Source organism: Oncorhynchus keta, chromosome 29 (genome assembly GCF_023373465.1).
Source record: "Oncorhynchus keta strain PuntledgeMale-10-30-2019 chromosome 29, Oket_V2, whole genome shotgun sequence".
Classification (NCBI taxonomy): Eukaryota; Metazoa; Chordata; class Actinopteri; order Salmoniformes; family Salmonidae; genus Oncorhynchus; species Oncorhynchus keta.
This window is the reverse complement of record NC_068449.1, coordinates 20,907,210-20,924,986: the sequence shown is the minus strand read 5'-3', so window position 1 is coordinate 20,924,986 and position 17,777 is coordinate 20,907,210. Positions and strand designations below refer to the sequence as shown.

The 17,777-nt window shown below is 44.7% G+C and overlaps 1 protein-coding gene across 2 annotated transcripts in view; it reads left to right on the top strand.

Moving 5' to 3' along the window:
- The first annotated feature begins 5,966 nt into the window (after positions 1 to 5,966).
- Positions 5,967 to 17,777, top strand: part of LOC118362453 (formin-like) — a 66,662-nt gene continuing 54,851 nt past the window's right edge. The window contains exons 1-4 of one of the 2 annotated variants that reach the window (XR_008086205.1): positions 5,967 to 9,107; positions 9,413 to 9,533; positions 13,147 to 13,208; positions 14,684 to 15,369. Coding sequence is in view for 1 of the 2 variants with exons in the window: in XM_035742794.2 (XP_035598687.2) it covers positions 7,188 to 9,107; positions 9,413 to 9,533; positions 13,147 to 13,208; positions 14,684 to 15,369 (2,789 nt within the window). In the remaining variant the exon portion in view is untranslated. The remainder of the gene's footprint in view (positions 9,108 to 9,412; positions 9,534 to 13,146; positions 13,209 to 14,683; positions 15,370 to 17,777) is intronic. The other variant, XM_035742794.2, reaches the window with a different exon arrangement.

The window sequence follows — 17,777 nt, the reverse complement described above, 5'->3', positions numbered from 1 at the left end:
GTTTTTCCTGGTCAGGTGAGTCACATGGTCAGGAACACCTCTGGCCCTAATTGATACTGTATAAAGGTTACTACACAATAGCATTAGTCATCCTCCATTACGTATCCGCTTTCAGAGCAGTGTAGCATGACAGTGCTGTTCCCTCAGGGCTCCAGGCCAACGAGTACTCCAATCTACTGAAGCGCTAAACCACCTGATCATGATTTCCGCCAGTTGCGTTAACATTAAGAGATCTGGGATGTGGTGCTGTGGTCCTTGGTGGTTCAGAGCCCAGGACTGACTCTAGCTACTGTACTAACCCCTTAGGTGCAGTGTGTCTCTAGGTGTTTTCACTACTGAAGCCAATCATCCATCCAAACATCAACCATTTGTTGCAGGGTAGTGTCAGATGATGTTGAAGTAATATAGCTACAGGTTCACCTGCCTCACCTAAAGCCTATTCTCATAGGAAGTTGCTGTAGACTCCCGACCGCTAAAAGTCCATTTTTGGACTATATGTGTGAAATGCTTGATAATGTATTTGATATCAACAGATACCTAAGTATATTTTCTGAGTGACCTAAATATTGACTGATTGTCATCAAGTTGTCCACTCAAAAAGAATCTTCAAGCTGTAACCGATTCCTGCAATGAATTGTGAATAATGATGAGTGAGAAAGTTATAGACATACAAATATCATACCCACAAGACATGCTCACCTCTCACCATTACAATAACAGGGGAGGTTAGCATTTTTTTGGGGGGGGGGGGATATTTGTGAATCTGCAACTTTCTCACTCATCATTATTCAAGATTCATTCAGGACTCTCCGTAATCATTGTAGCATCCACATTAATGTAGAAGTGTTTACAAACATATACTATTCTTATTTACAATAAAAGTGACTCCAAATTACACAATACATTATTTACCATTAATTTCTATTGGGCACAAAATGATCTAAAACACAACCAAAACAAACAGCAAATGGATCGAACAAGTTTGATGTAATCTTTGCGTGCTAGGAATATGGGATCAAATACTACACTTTTTACTACTTTAATACACTTATACACTACTGTTCAAAAGTTTGGGGTCACTTAGAACAGCAACTTTTTGTCCATTAAAATAACATCAAATTGATCAGAAATATAGTGTAGACATTGTTCATGTTGTAAATGACTATTGTAGCTGGAAATGGCAGATTTTAGCTGCCGCTAACCCGGAAGCTTATAAGAAATCCTGCTATGCCCTGTGACGAACCATCAAACAGGCAAAGCATCAATATAGGGCTAAGATTTAATCATACCACACTGGCTCCGACGCTCGTCTTATGTAGCAGTGCTTGCAAACTATTACAGCACAGCTGCGAGCTGCCCAGTGACACGAGCCTACCAGGTGAGCTAAATCACTTCTATGCTCGCTTCGAGGCAAGCAACACTGAGGCATGCATGAGAGCATCAGCTGTTCCGGATGACTGTGTGATCACGCTCCCTGTAGCCGACGTGAGTAAGACCTTTAAACAGGTCAACATACACAAGGCTGCGGAGCCAGATGGATTACCAGGACGTATGCTCCGGGCATGTGCTGACCAACTGGCTGGTGTCTTCACTGACATTTTCAACATGTCCCTGATTGAGTCTGTAATACCAACATGTTTCAAGCAGACCACCATAGTCCCTGTGCCCAAGTACACAAAGTCAACCTGCCTAAATGACTACAGACCCGGAGCACTCACGTCCGTAGCCATGAAGAGCTTTGAAAGGTTGGTAATGGCTCACATCAACACCATTATCCCAGAAACCATAGACCCACTCCAATTTGCATACCGCCTAAACATATCCACAGATGATGTAATCTCTATTGCACTCCACACTGCCCTTTCCCACCTGGACAAATGTGTGAGAATGCCCTTTCCCACCTGGGAACACTTATGTGAGAATGCTATTCATTGACTAGAGCTCAGCATTCAACACCATAATACCCTCAAAGCTCATCAATAAGCTAAGGATCCTGGGACTGAACAACTCCCTCCGCAACTGGATCCTGGACTTCCTGATGGGCCGCCCCCAGGTGGTGAGGCTAGGTAGCAACACATCTGCCACGCTGATCCTCAACACTGGAGCTCCACAGGGGTGCATGCTCAGTCCCCTCCTGTACTCCTTGTTCACCCACGACTGCATGGCCAGGCGCGACTCCAACTCCATCATTAAGTTTGCAGACGACACAACAGTGGTAGGCCTGATCACAGACAACGACGAGACAGCCTATAGGGAGGAGGTCAGAGACCTGGCTGTGTGGTGCCAGAATAACAACCTATCCCTCAACGTAACCAAGACTAAGGAGATGATTGTGGACTCCAGTAAAAGGAGGACTGAGCACGCCCCCATTCTCACCGACGGGGCTATAGTGGAGCAGGTTGAGAGCTTCAAGTTCCTTGGCGTCCACATCAACAACAAACTAGATTGGTCCAAACACACCAAGACAGTCGTGAAGAGGGCACAACAAAGCCTATTCCCCCTCGGGAAACTAAAAAGATTTGGCATGGGTCCTGAGATCCTCAAAAGGTTCTACAGCTGCAACATCGAGAGCATCCTGACGGGTTGCACCACTGCCTGGTACGGCAATTGCTCGGCCTCTGACCGCAAGGCACCACAGCGGGTAGTGCGTATGGCCCAGTACATCACTGAGGCTAAGCTGCCTGCCATCCTGGACCTCTACACCAGGCGGTGTCAGAGGAAAGCCCTAAAAATTGTCAATGACCCCAGCCACCCAGGTCATAGACTGTTCTCTCTACTACCGCATGGCAAGCGGTACCGGAGTGCCAAGTCTAGGACAAAAAGGCTTCTCAACAGTTTTTTACCCCCAAGCCATAAGACTCCTGAACAGGTAATCAAATGGCTACCTGGACTATTTGCATTGTGTGTGTGTGTGTGTGTGTGTGTGTGTGTCCAAAACCCTCTGTTTCTGCAGCTGCTACCCTCTGTTTATCATACATGCATAGTCACTTTAACTATACATTCATGTACATACTACCTCAATTGAGCCGACCAACAAGTACTCCCGCACATTGTCTAACCGGGCTATCTGCATTGTGTCCCAACACCCTGCCAACCCCTCTTTTACGCTACTGTTACTCTCTATTCATCATATATGCATAGTCACTTTAACCATATCTACATGTACATACTACCTCAATCAGTCTGACTAACCGGTGTCTGTATGTAGCCTCGCTACTGTTATAGCCTCACTACTGTATATAGCCTGTCTTTTTACTGTTGTTTTATTTCTTTACTAACTTATTGTTCACCTAACTTACTTATTGTTCACCTTTTTTGCACTATTGGTTAGAGCCTGTAAGTAAGCATTTCACTCTAAGGTGTTGTATTCGGCGCATGTGACTTGATTTAGTTGAGTATCTGAGTTCGATTACAGGCTCAAAATGGCCAGAGACAAATAACTTTCTTCTGAAACGCGTCAGCCTGTTCTTGTTCTGAGAAATTAAGGCTATTCCATGAGAGAAATTGCCAAGAAACTGAAGATCTCATACAATGCTGTATGAGAACAGCGCAAACTGTCTCTAACCAGAATAGAAAGAGGAGTGGGAGGCCCCGGTGCACAACTGAGCAAGAGGACAAGTACATTAGAGTGTCTCGTTTGAGAAACATACATCTCACAAGTCCTCAACTGGCAGCTTTATTAAATAGTACCCGCAAAATACTAGTCTCAACGTGAACAGTGAACAGTGAAGAGGTGACTCCGGGATGCTGGCCTTCTAGGCAGAGTTGCAAAGAAAAAGCCATATCTCAGACTGGCCAATATAAAAAAAAAAGATTAAGATTGGCAAAAGAACACACACTGGATAGAGGAACTCTGCCTAGGAGGCCAGCATCCCAGAGTTGCCTCTTCACTGTTGACGTTGAGACTGGTGTTTCAGGGTACTATTTAATGAAGCTGCCAGTGGAGGACTTGTGAGGCATCTGTTTCTCAAAGGCCTGATAAAGGTGGGATGCTTCCTTCTGGAAGCTCACTCAGAGTCACCTCCCTGACCAAGGCCCTTCTCCCCCGATTGCTCAGTTTGGCCACGGCCAGCTTTAGGAAGAGTTTTGGTGGTTCCAAACTTCTTCCATTTTAAAATGACGGAGGCCACTGTTCTTGGGGACCTTCAATGCAGCATAAATGTTTTGGTACCCTTCACCAGACCTGTGCCTCGACACAATCCTGTCTCGGAGCTCTACGGACAATTCGTAAGACCTTATGGCTTGGTTTTTGCTCTGACATGCACTGTCAACTGTGGGACCTTATGTAGACAGATGTATGCCTTTCCAAATGTTGTCCAATCAATAGAATTTGTTGTAGAAACATCTCAAGGATGATCCATGGAAACAAGATGCACCGGAGCTCAATTTTGAGTCTCATAGCAAAGGGTTTGTATACTTGTAAATAAGGTATTTCTGTTTTTGTTTTTTTATACATTTGCAAGAATTTCTAAAACCTATTTTCGATTTGTCATTATGGGGTATTGTGTGTAGATTGATAAGGGAAAAAATGATTTAATCAATTTTAGAATAAGTCTGTAATATATATTTATTTGAAAAAGTCAAGGGGTCTGAGTACTTTCCAAATGAACTGTAAATTGTAACAACTTAACAATTCCTGTGTCTGTCTGTCAAGATTCCATCATGCCATTTGACTAGATTTGAAGGGTAGATTATTGTGTGGTTTGGGTGTGGTTGTGTGTCAGTTAGAGTGACATAGCATAGTTTAATCAAAAGGCACTCCCTGATCTTTGTTGTAGCATATCATAACAAAAGTAACCTGTCTCTTGTTTTACCTCTAGACTAGTGGTAGACTGTCTCAACATGAAGATACCCACATACTCATGTGTGGTGTGGCCTACACTGGCATTGTAGTCAAGGCATCCATTGGGGTGACTTGTTTTACAAGTTACTTGATTGATATACTGCTTTTCAACCATTGTACGGTAGTTGTGGTTAGGGCTGGGAATTGCCAGCGACCTCATGATGCAATATTTTCATGATACTCCTGATACGATATGTATTATGATTCTCACGATTCTGTATTGTGATTCGATACTGTCCTAAAAACAGTAGTTGTAGTCAGTGGGAGATTTAAAGAAGAACCTCCTTACTGTCACTGTTACTCAGCTCCTCTCAGCCCTTCAAGACAAGGTAAGTTGTGCTGAGGCCTGGCGATGCGGCTGGCTGATGGATTTACACTGAGATGACATAATGGGCCTCGCTCCAGGCTTGACAGCCCCTGACTGACTATCTGTGGATTTGTTTTAAACCCCAGAACATCAGAAATAATGTTTTAAGTACAATAATAGTATTTTCTAATACATTATAAATATGATTATCTAATATATTATTCATGTTTACAGAGCTTTGTTATTAATGGCATGTTTTTGTCTTTGAACACAAACTGCATGTCTGGTTTGGTATGGGGCTCTAAATCACATTGACAACCATTGGTAATTCTTAATATTCCTATGTCTGAAGGAATACATTGAGCAGTGAACATTGGACGCTAACTATGGCCTTAGTAGGGCTTTGAGCACCCTCTGAAAGTTAAATGACCAAGCAGCCCTAATTTCACCAAGTACTTTTCAGGCCTCTGTGCTCTGTTTTGTGCTAAAATCTGTCAATTGGTAGTGCACATTGTGTTCAAATAAAAGTTGCTTGGTGCTAGATAGATTGTTGAACCCATCGTACCTCTTTGAAGCAGCAGGTTTTGTAGACTATACATATTGTAGTGTTGCTTGTCTGTGTACACTCAATATAAACTCACTGTACTAGAAAACTTGTGTGATGATATGTATGTTTGCAGTTTATGATTTAGTGTCAAGACTAATCTTATCTAACGATATTCACACTCTGAGATGAGGGAATCAATACCTATTTTCCTCTCACCAAACTGTAGCAGCATTAGACCCTTGACGTTAGCGGAGCTACTGACGGCACAAGATTGCAGTGTTGGTCAGGGCTGGTCAGGGCTGGGCAGCAGCAGCAGACTGACTAATCACTACAGCTTAAGCCCTATGTTGTAATAGTACAGAGAGCAAAGAGCAGAGTAACACAGGGCTGGATCTCCCCTGCGGTCCACCTGACCATCAGGAGATTAGCTAGCTAACTAGCTAGCAGCCCCACTCTTACACTTCACTCAGAGAGCACAGCGCTAATCAACAGAGAGCTCCAGCTACCCATGGTTGCCATTTTGCGGAAGTAAGAAGCAGTAACCGGACACCTGTGCTGCCTGCTGCCACAGTTCCCTCCCAGTCAGGGCGGGGGGAGGCGGGGCCAGACTGGATAGACCAGTGTGCCACATTCTTTTCCAACCTGGAGGCTTTTCTCAGGAACACAGAGATCTTCTGTACACATATACACACAGGAAGAGAGGGGAAAGAACCATGCCAGGAGAGAAACTCGGACAGTAGCTCTTACTCAGGTCTCTGTATCTACACATATAGTAGGAGAGGAGTATTGGAACCTTCCGGGCCAAATTCAAATAACTTGTTCCGTTGTTTTCCTGAGAAAGTGATAATTTGTTTCTCCTGGATTCCCAGGGAGATTATTCCGGGACATGCTTCCTGCCTCTGAACAGTTTGACTTGACCGGGCACGTCATTGGAATTCTGCTCTACAAAACTGGAAGTTCAGGAACTCTGGAAAATGTAGAGTAGAGGCTGTTTGTGATTGAAGAAAGTTGTCTATTAACAGCATAGCAAGGTTTTGTGTTGCCTACCGGGATTACAGGATAGCAGGAGTTATAGCTAGAGCCCTCCTGGAGAGGGTAAGAAGAGCTAGGGGATTTGTCCTCACAAAGGCCTTTTGTTCATTGGAACCAGTAGAAGTGGACACAGTTTGGCAGGTTAGACAGCTGGAGGTGTAGAGATGATCCTTTAGTGACACTGAATGGACAGACTGTACTGGGGTAGCCTTTCTACCTGGCTGGCTGATGACATTTTAGTCATTTAGTAGACACTATTATCCAGAGCCACTTACAGGAGAAATTAGGGTTAAATACCTTGCTCAAGGGGCAAATCAACAGATTTTTCACCAAGTCGGCTCAGGGAATCGAACCAACCTTTTGGTTACTGGCCCGACGCTCTTAACGCTAGGCTACCTGCCGACCCAGAGTTCACTGCCCGAAGTACATGCTACAGTGCATTTAAGGGCTCTGTGAAAATGGACAGTGTAAGTAATAGCCCTGAGGTTCAGGGGAAGCAGCAATCCAATTTGTTCCGCAATAAGATATCCACTATGCTTACACGTGGGGAAAAGACTGAGCCTCAGAGGCTAGCGGGGGAGACTGCGGTGCTGACGGCTTTCAGGACCCTGTCTGATGAAGAGAACGATCTCACAGGGGTCAGTGATCAAAGTACCCTGGATGTTATCAGTGACGTGAGGGGTATGAGTGTGGTAGTTCATAAAAGAGAGGACAGGATTGAATCATGGGAGAATGAGTCCAGTAGCTTTGTGACCTCTCCTAACGCCGGCCAGGTGTCTGTTTCCACGGCCGACCCAGGTCTGGTCCAGGTTACAATGGTGGAGATCTGTAGCGACACAGAGATGGAAGATGAGGAGGGGATCAGCAGCCTCAGCCAATCGGACAAGCCTGACGCCCCTGGAATGTCCTTCCCACCTGATTTTGACCAGTGGACAGTGGCAGTGTTCGATGATAACAAGGGTCAGCTGTCACCCGTTGGCCCAGTGAGAGGTGCCATTGAGACAGACTTAAAGCTGCCTGTGTTTAAGCCACATAGTCTTGTGGAGGGATCCCTCAAAGACACCTCTGTTCTGTACTCTGCGAGGTTTATGGGCAGATCAAACAGTGGGACAGACCTTGGACTGCTCTCCTCTGTCTCCAAAACACAAGTGCCTGGAGACGGCTGCAGCACCGACCTCTACACTGATCCCAGGCCTGTGGAGGTGGGTGTGGATGCAGCCGCCATGGGTGCCAAGGGGTCCAGCTATCATCACCACAAAGTAGCCAAAGGCTTCAGCACCAGCCAGGAGGTATTGGGCCTTACTGACATGTGTGCTGGAGACAAATCTGCAGTGGCTTCACTTCTTAACTTGTCTCTCACCTCTGAACCCCAGACATCAGAGGAAGCAGCAGACGACACTGCCTTGCAGTCAGGACAGCCAGAGGGACAAGATTCTGGACAGAGGAAGGAGATTTTTGGTGAAAACACTGGAACTGAGGAGCATAAAGATCATGTCCACTGCCTGGACTCCCCCTCCACCCTCTCTGAGTCAAAGCCACCTGAAGCAGCAGAGACATATTCTCCTAGCCTGGAGAAGCAGCCTGACACTGAAGTGAGAAAAGGTATTTTAAGGACTGGTCTGGCCGTGTCGCGTGTTCCTGGAGAGTCCCCAACTGACAGCCAGCCAAGTGCCACTCCTGTCTCTGTCTCACCCAGGGGCCAAGGCGACATGACTGTCAAAAGGAGGCCCGACACAGACTCACCCTCCACCTCCCCCTCCAGTGGCACAGTCTCCTCCCATGCCCCCTCCTTCCAGCTGCCTGCCCTGTTCAGTGGACTGCGGGTTCTGAGGAAAGGGGCTGTGGGGGAGGAGAGGGAAACAGTGTCTGAGATCAAACAGAGAGACGCTGACCTGGCCCTTCTGAGCCTGAAGAAGACCGTCAACAAAGCCAATAACTTCCCTGAGCAGATCACCTCCAGTAGCCGCACACCCAAGAAACGTCCTGAGCCCAAACATGTGGCTGAGACCAAGAGTAATCTCCTGGGGCAGCTCAGCCAGCTGCTCAACCTTGACGGGACCAAGGCCGAGGACAAGCCGGACCCACTGCTAGAGCTCAGAGACAGGGAGCCTGAGAGAGGGGAGGAGGGGGCGACAGACCAGGGTCCAGAGCTGATCCCCACCACCCCACCAGCAGACAACAGGAAAGCCTCAGACACAACATTAAACACTTTTAAGAGTCTCTTCAGCTCCAAACCTGCTAAAAGGGATACAGCGGATCCTGTGGATTTAGAGGCTGTCAAGAAAAAAAATAAAAGTGAGAAGGACCTGCTGAAATCCATCTTTGAGAGAACCTCCAAGTCTCCCAGCAGTGAGCAAAAAGGTCCAGCGGAGTCTAAAGTATGTACTGTTTGTGTCTAACTCAAAAGTTTATTCCTTCTGTACCTTATCAAGGTTTTGAAATGTAGGAATGTAGAGCCATTTGAAGTGTATGTTGTGTTTTGTTGTGACCTGCAAGGCAGGCAGGACAGACAGGACAGTAGGGTATTAGTTTTGGTCATGATCTTGATTTGAGATGTTCTCATGTCTTATCACATGTTGACCTTCCAGTCAGATTGCAGATACTCTTATCCTGGGCACCAACTGTTCTGTAAGTCTGTATGTTCTGTGTTAATTGAGTAATGATCTGCTGTCTTTCCTCCCAGTCTGAGGTCACCTCCCCTACAGACAGTGAGGACCGGACCCCCGGGCGGCTCCAGGCCATCTGGCCCCCGCCCAAGACCAAGGATGAGGAGGAGAAGGTGGGGCTCAGGTACACCGAGGCAGGTAAGGACCTGCGCCATCCTGGAGCTCTCCACTTATTCAACACTGCGTCTAAAGTATCATGCAATGTACTGTTAAGAAATGCATGTATGCTGTTGTCTGCCTTAACTAATTCTCACAAGACAAGATAGTCTTAACAAAAATAAACTGAGTGCCTCCACCCTGGTTTATCCAGGGCAGACGCTCTCCTTACGGAATCAGTCTATTTAGTCTAATTGAGAGGTGACACAAACATGTAGTGTAGCCCTGCTGGTATCTACAGAGCCAGCTAATCACAGTGACAGAGTGTAAGATGACCCTTAAATCCATTTAAAGCAGGAACGCACTGAAACCTTCCCTCCACAGTAATGCTGCTGTCTGTTGAGACGTCTGGTAGAATCACACAGTATAGTGGAGCTTTGGGAGGTAGTTTGGGGATAGGCTGGGGGTGGGCAGCCTGCCATTCTCTCAGCCTGTCTCTCTTTGAAGAAGAATACTCACACAAATAGGGTAAAGGCACAGAGGACTCTAAATAGGCTGATCTAATAACATTACAGGGAGAAGTTCATTTAACTTAATGTGTTGGTTGCAGAAGACCTGCTATACTGGAGCAGAGCTATGTGGCAGCTATATCAGGCCATCTCATGGAGTTTGGAAGGTTGAGGAAAACATGTTTACGTGTGTGTGTGTGTGTGTGTGTGTGTGTGTGTGTGTGTGTGTGTGTGTGTGTGTGTGTGTGTGTGTGTGTGTGTGTGTGTGTGTGTGTGTGTGTGTGTGTGTTTGTGTGTGTGTGTGTGTGTGTGTGTGTGTGTTTGTGTGTGTGTGTGTGTGTAACCCTAATTATTTTACTTAACTATCTATTGTTTACCCCTAAGGGCCCGATGATAAATAGTTACCATCAAGTTATTTTCTATAGTTGAATCATTCCAAGTAGCAGTAACACAAACTTTAGGGACACAACAGGTCACATCTTCACTTATCTGTCACACATCATCTCTCATGTGAATTCCTCCTCAGGTGCAGGTGAGTCTGGGAAGGGTATTTTCAGAAGTCCCAACATAAAATATATATTTCAATGTCATAATAAAAGTCTCAGATACACATGACATGTTTCTGATTATATACTGAACAAAAATATAAACGCAACGTTAAACAAATTCAAAGATTTGACTGAGTTACAGTTCATATAAGGAAATCGGTAATTTGAAATAAATTCATTAAACCCTAATTTATGGATTTTACATAACTGGGAATACAGATATCTTTATTTATTTTTTAAGTAGGAGTGTGGATCAGAAAACTAGTCAGTATCTAGTGTGACCACCATTTTCCTCATGCAGCACGAGACATTTCCTTCTCATAGAGTTCAGAGCATGCCTAACATGCTCAATGGGTGACATGTCTAGTGAGTATGCAGGCCATGGAAGAACTGGGACATTTTCATCTTCCAGGAATTCTGTACAGATCTTTGCGACATTGGGTCATGCATTATGATGCTGAAACATGAGGGAATGACAGCAGATGAATGGCACAACAATGGGCCTCAGGATCTCGTCACGATATCTCTGTGCATTCAAATTGCCATCGATAAAATGCAATTGTGTTCATTGTCTGTAGCTTCTGCCTGCCCATACCATAACCCATCCGCCACCATGGGGCACTCTGTTCACAACATTGACATCAGTAAACCGCTCTCCAACACAAAGTCATGCACACTGTCTGCCGTCTACCCGGTACAGTTGAAACCGGGATTCATCCATAATGAGCACACTTCTCCATCGTGCCAGTGGCCATCGAAGGCGAGCATTTGCCCACTGAAGTCAGTTACGAAACCATGGTGAGGACGACAAGCACGCAGTTGAGCGTCCCTGAGACGCTTGCTGACAGTTTGTGCAGAAACTCTTCGTTTGTGCAATCCCACAGTTTCATCAACTGTCCGGGTGGCTGGTCTCAGACGATCGTGCAGGCGAAGAAGCTGGATGTGGACGTCCTGGGCTGGTGTTGGCCTGCACTTGTAAGGCCGGTTGGACGTACTGCCAAATTCTCTAAAGCGACGTTGGTAGAGAAATGAAGATTACATTCTCTGGCAACAGCTCCGGTGGACATTCCTGCAGTCAGCATTCCAATTTTGCACACTCCCTCAAAACTTCAGACATCTGTGGCATTGTGTTGTGTGACAAAACTGCACATTTTAGAGTGGGCCTTTATTGTCCCCAGCGGAAGGTGCACCTGTGTAATGATCATGTTGTTTAATCAGCTTATTGATATGCCACACCTGTCTGGTGGATGGATTATCTTGGCAAGGAGACATGCTCACTAACATTGATGTAAACACATTTTCTTTCTTTTTTTAACTAAATAATATTTTTGTGAGTATGGAATATTTCTGGGATCTTTTCTTTCAGCTCATGAAACATGGGACCAACACTTTACATGTTGCATTTATATATATTCTTCAGTATAAAATATATATTTCTTATTCTAAAACCATGGCTACACTTACATACTTTATAACACCAAACAAGCATACTGTGATATCCCATCTACAACAGATTGCTTCGTGCAAATAGCTTTACTGCTGAGTGTGCTAACTTGTTCATACTGCCAGAATCTCTTTATATAGTTCACTGCACAATTAGATAAAAAAATATGTATTTTGATGTGGTTGTCGAAGACATTCTTATTCTCACATCCACTGAGTGTACAAAACATTTGAATATTATAAATTGAAGTGCCTTTGAACGTTTTATGGCAGTAGGTGCCAGGCGCACCGGTTTGTGTCAAGAACTGCAACTCTGCTGGGTTTTTCACACTCAACAGTCTCCCATGTGTATCAAGAATGGTCCACCACCCAAAGGACATTCAGTCAACTTGACACAACTGTGGGAAGCACTCGGGTCAACATGGGCCAGCATCCCTGTGGAACGCTTTCGACATCTTGTAAAGTCCATGCCCCGACGAACTGCGGCTGTTCTGAGGGCAAAAGGAGGGTTTCAACTCAATATTAGGAAGGTGTTCTTAATGTTTTTCACTCTCAGTGTATGTTGGCCTTATAAACTATATATTACTATAGTTTACTGTGGGATAACAAGGCAACATAAATAAAGCAGTCTTTGAAAATTCAATATCTTTCACGGTACCAGCAAGGACATTAAAAACAGGTTGGTTTAGTTTCCTAAAGAGGCGCTTTTACTGGCATAGCTGTAAGTGATCCACCCTACAGTAACTGTTGTCAGATGTTACTGTTGTCTTAAAAAATAGATTAATGTCCTTTATTGTTCTTCAAGTGGTCCGTCGAGACAAAGGCATGTCTCTTTTGTCTCTCAACATCAGCCTAGTGTAATATGGAAGAGGAGAGGATGATGTTTTACTGCCATATTAGTTACCCCTGCAATGATAGGTTCATCTTGTGTGCATGTCACTATTTTACTGGTTAATGTACGATCACAGAGTAAATGATCTCATGAATGGCCAGTACATTTGATGACTTTTGAAAGTGTCATCTCTGTCAGGCATTAAAATAATCCTTCAAACTAGCGAGACATTTGAGATGGTCTTACACTGTGTAATTGTATTTATGTAGAAATATTTATTACATTATGGTGTCCTACAGTGTCTGTGCTCTTTTCCCTCACAGAGCACCAGGCTGCCCTGTTACAGCTGAAGAGAGAATGCAAAGAGGAGGTGGAGAAAGTACATGTAAGTTCATCTCCTTGTGCGAAGCAGTTCACTACATATAGCTCCTACTGGTTTCAGCACTGGGGTTTGTTTCGATCGAGAGAGAGAGAGAGAGAGAGAGGTCTGCAACTGTAGTCACCTCACCATGTCCTCATGGAATGTAATAACAAAGTAACTTATAGTGAACCCAGGAAACTGCAGTTTTCTTCAGAGACACTAGATGTCACCAAGCAACCACAGAAGCAAAGCCAACCTGTGTCTTTAGTGAGTGGACTCTCCACGCTGGACGTCTGAGCTTGTCCCATAGTGTGGTTAACACTTCTCTTCATCACCATAGAACACTTACAGCCTTTAGTGTCTATCTAAATGTTATTGGCCTCACCTGTTGGGCTTATTCAAAACTCTATGTCAAAGTGGGTCTGGTGTCATCTTTTGACTCAAATGGTCATTTTAACTAAAGCATCTCAGTAATTGACACACCTCTGTGGTATAACACTGTTGTCAGTCCCAAGGTTTTGTCAGCATAGAAATGGTCAAATGTGTTTGACTCTGTTGGAATGATAGTGCTCACCTCCAGTAGGACAGACCACATTCACATTTGATATGCGGTCAGCATTGATTCTGGAAGCTGTGATGTCCTCATATGAAATAAGATCGCCATTTACTACCTGGATGCTGGATGCAAACAGATATCTCATTTACTGAACTGTCTCTCTCCAACTGGAAATGTCTCCATTACCCTATGAATTTACTAGATTCCACTGAAGCACTATAATGCATTGTTTGTTCAACTGAGCCACCGGTGCCAAGGAGGTGCAACTGAAAACAGTATATCAAATAGTTTCTCACAGGTCTCAGTGGAGTAGCCAAATGTTTTCTCTGTCTTCCAAGATCAGCCTGAGATAAATAAGAATGCATGTCAAAACATGCCAGATGATAGAGCAAACTATTGACCTTATTTATGGAACACTTTTTTTGAAGATCAAGCTTATTGGAGCAAAGTGTCTGGAAAGTGTGTCTTAAAATTACTATTATTAAAGCAGTGCTGATTCTGCAGATATAGGTTTCTCTGTCTTCCTCTGTGTGTTACCCTGTCATTTGTCCCTGATCCCTTGCATTAGGCCATGATATTGACACTCCTAAATATGTGACCACATGCTAACAAGGAACATGTGTCAGATACAAAGCAAAATATTTTCCTTTACACTTTTCCTCAAGTTTGTCTGGATTGTGTTGATGTTTGAAACGTCTATCAACATCAAGCTTATTAGCTCTTCATTATGTTGTCAGTCATTGTACTTTTCGGTTGGCGATGAAAGATTAGAATGAAAATGAGTGGGCATTATGTTAGAAATTACTACATTTCATCTCATGAAGGTCATGATGAACATTTTGAGTCACCCAGGGGTCTTTTTGGAGCCCCACAGTATGTGATTCTGTTTCATATGGCTGAGTGGGATGTTTCTGATTTATCTCTGTGCTCCTGCTCCACACAGGCAGACTTTGAGCTACAGATCTTCCAGGTGCGAGGGGAGCATGCTGTCGCCATGTCCCATCTGGACGGAGTCATCTGCATGATGCAGACAGACCGTCAACAGGCCTTCAGCCTGGGCCACGAGAGGGGCAAGCTCCGTGAGGCCTGCGTGTCCACCGAGGACGACCTGCCTCCCAAAACATTTCGGAATGTCTGCATCCAGACAGACAGGGAGACCTTCCTCAGGACGCCCGAGGGTGAGGCCAGTCGGCCCAGTCTCGGCCCCAGTCAGAACGTGCCTAAGAAACTCAACCTGAGTCTGCATGGAGGAGCCTCAGGAATCCCCGGCCTACCTCCCCCGCCCCCTCCCCCTCCCCCCCTTCCTCCCCTCCCTGGCCAATCAGGACCGCCTCCACCTCCTCCTCCTCCACCTCCCCCATTACCTGGCAACATGGGGCCACCGCCTCCACCCCCCCTCCCAGGTTTTGGTCCCCCACCTCCCCCTCCCCCTCCTCCGGGGTTACCTGGAGCTGGTCCTCCCCTTCCTCCCCCTCCACCTGGGTGTGCCCCACCCCCTCCTCCTGGGGGTGGATTATTTGGGTTTGGGTTCGGCCAGGCAGCAGAGAAGGCCCCAAGGAAACCTGCGTTGGAACCTGCTACTCCCATGAAGCCTCTATACTGGACGAGGATACAGATCCAAGACAATAAGTATGTACTACTTCTATAGCCCATTCACAAGCTTTATTATCATCCTTGTCTCCCCAGTGTGTCACTGCCATCCGGTACAGAGACACTGTCATTCAGTAATGCATCAGGCTGGGTTGACCTCCCCTGCACCAGTACTCTGGATGAGTACAGGTGCCCCAGTGAGATGTAGTGGATTATTCAGCTAATTTCCAGTGGCTGTGGTTTGTACTGCTGAATACCAGGCTCCCAGCTTTATGGCCTTGTATTTCTATGGCTGGATTAGTAGAGGAAGTTGACTTGTGGTTCACACTCTCTGGTCCTGGCCAATGGTGGAGGGTTGAGTGGGCCACAGGGGTTTCATGTCTGCTATAAAGTTTACAGGAGAACAGAATTAAACAGGACTCTTAACTGTAACAAGTTTTTGGGCTAATGGACATTATGAGTGGAAATACAGTACACTTTGAAATAAGGCCAGGTCAACAAACAAATGTGAAGATATACACAATTTGACTGTGTACACAGAGCAGGCTTTATGAGGCACCTGCAATAGGAAGAAATAGTTAACACTAGTGTTTCCCCTAGGATTTCCTTCAGCAAATTTAGCAGGGGATTATTGGAGTCTTCCTGCAGTGTGGGGGGTACGTCTTCTACATGCATATAGGGGAATGGCATACATGATATACAATGCATTCGGAAATTATTCAGACCCCTTAACCTTTTCCACATTTTGTTAGGTTATAACTTTATTCTAAAATGGATGAAGTAAATACATTTTAAAAACTCAGCAATCTACACACAATGCCCCATGATGACAAAGTGAAAACAGGTTTTTAGAAATGTTTGCAAATTTATTACAAATAAAAAACAGAAAGAACTTATTTACATAAGTATTCAGACCCTTTGCTATGAGACTCAAAATTGAGCTCAGGTGCATTCTGTTTCCATTGATCATCCTTGAGATGTTTCTACAACTTGATTGGAGTCAATCTGTGGTAAATTCAATTGATTGGACATGATTTGGAAAGGCACGCACCTGTCAATATAAGGTCCTACAGTTGACAGTGCATGTCAGTGCAGAAGCCACTAAAGGCACAATACAACCAACTTGGAATTTGCCAAAAGGCGAAAGATTCTCTGGTCTGATGAAAACAAGATTGAACTCTTTGGCCTGAATGCCAAGCTTCACGTCTGGATGAAACCAGGCACAATCCCTACGGTGAAGCATGGTGGTGGCACCATCATGCTGAGGGGATGTTCTCCGTGGCAGGGACGGGGAGACTAGGCAGGATCGAGGCAAAGATTAACAGAGATAAGTCCAGAGCAATCCTCTTTGAAAAACTGCTCCAGAGCCCTCAGGACCTCAGACTGGGTTAAAGGTTCACCTTCCAACAGGACAACGACCCTAAGCACACAGCCAAGACAATGCAGGGGTGACTTCGGGACAAGTCTCTGAATGTCGTTGAGTGGCCCAGCCAGAGCCCAGACTTGAACATCTCTGGAGAGACCTGACATCCAACCTGACAGAGCTTGAGAGGATCTGCAGAGAAGAATAGGAGAAACTCACCAAATACAGGTGTGCCAAGCTTGTAACGTCATACCCAAGAAGAATCCATTCTGTAATCTACTGCCAAAGGCGCTTCAACTAAGTACTGAGTAAAAGGTCTGAATACTTATGTAAATGTGATATTTCAGTTTTGTTTTTTGTTTTTTTATAAATTAGCAAAAATTTATAAAAACCTGTTTTTGCATTGTCATTATGTGGTATTGTGTGTAGATTGATGAGGGGAAAAAACAATGTAATTAATTTTTGAATAAGGCTGTCACGTAACAAAATGTGGAAAAAGTCAAGGGGTCTGAATACTTTCCGAATGCACTATGTAGAGGAATTGAATACATGACATATAGGGGATTGAATACATGACATATAGGGGATTGAATACATGACATATAGGGGAATTGTATACATGACATATAGGGGATTGAATGCATGACATATAGGGGAATTGTATACATGACTTATAGGGGATTGAATACATGACATATAGGGGAATGAATGCATGACATATAGGGGAATTGTATACATGACATATAGGGGAATGAATGCATGACATATAGGGGAATTGTATACATGACTTATAGGGGATTGAATACATGACATATAGGGGATTGAATACATGACATATAGGGGAATGAATGCATGACATATAGGGGAATTGTATACATGACATATAGGGGAATGAATGCATGACATATAGGGGAATTGTATACATGACATATAGGGGATTGAATGCATGACATATAGGGGAATTGTATACATGACTTATAGGGGATTGAATACATGACATATAGGGGATTGAATACATGACATATAGGGGAATTGTATACATGACATATAGGGGATTGAATGCATGACATATAGGGGAATTGTA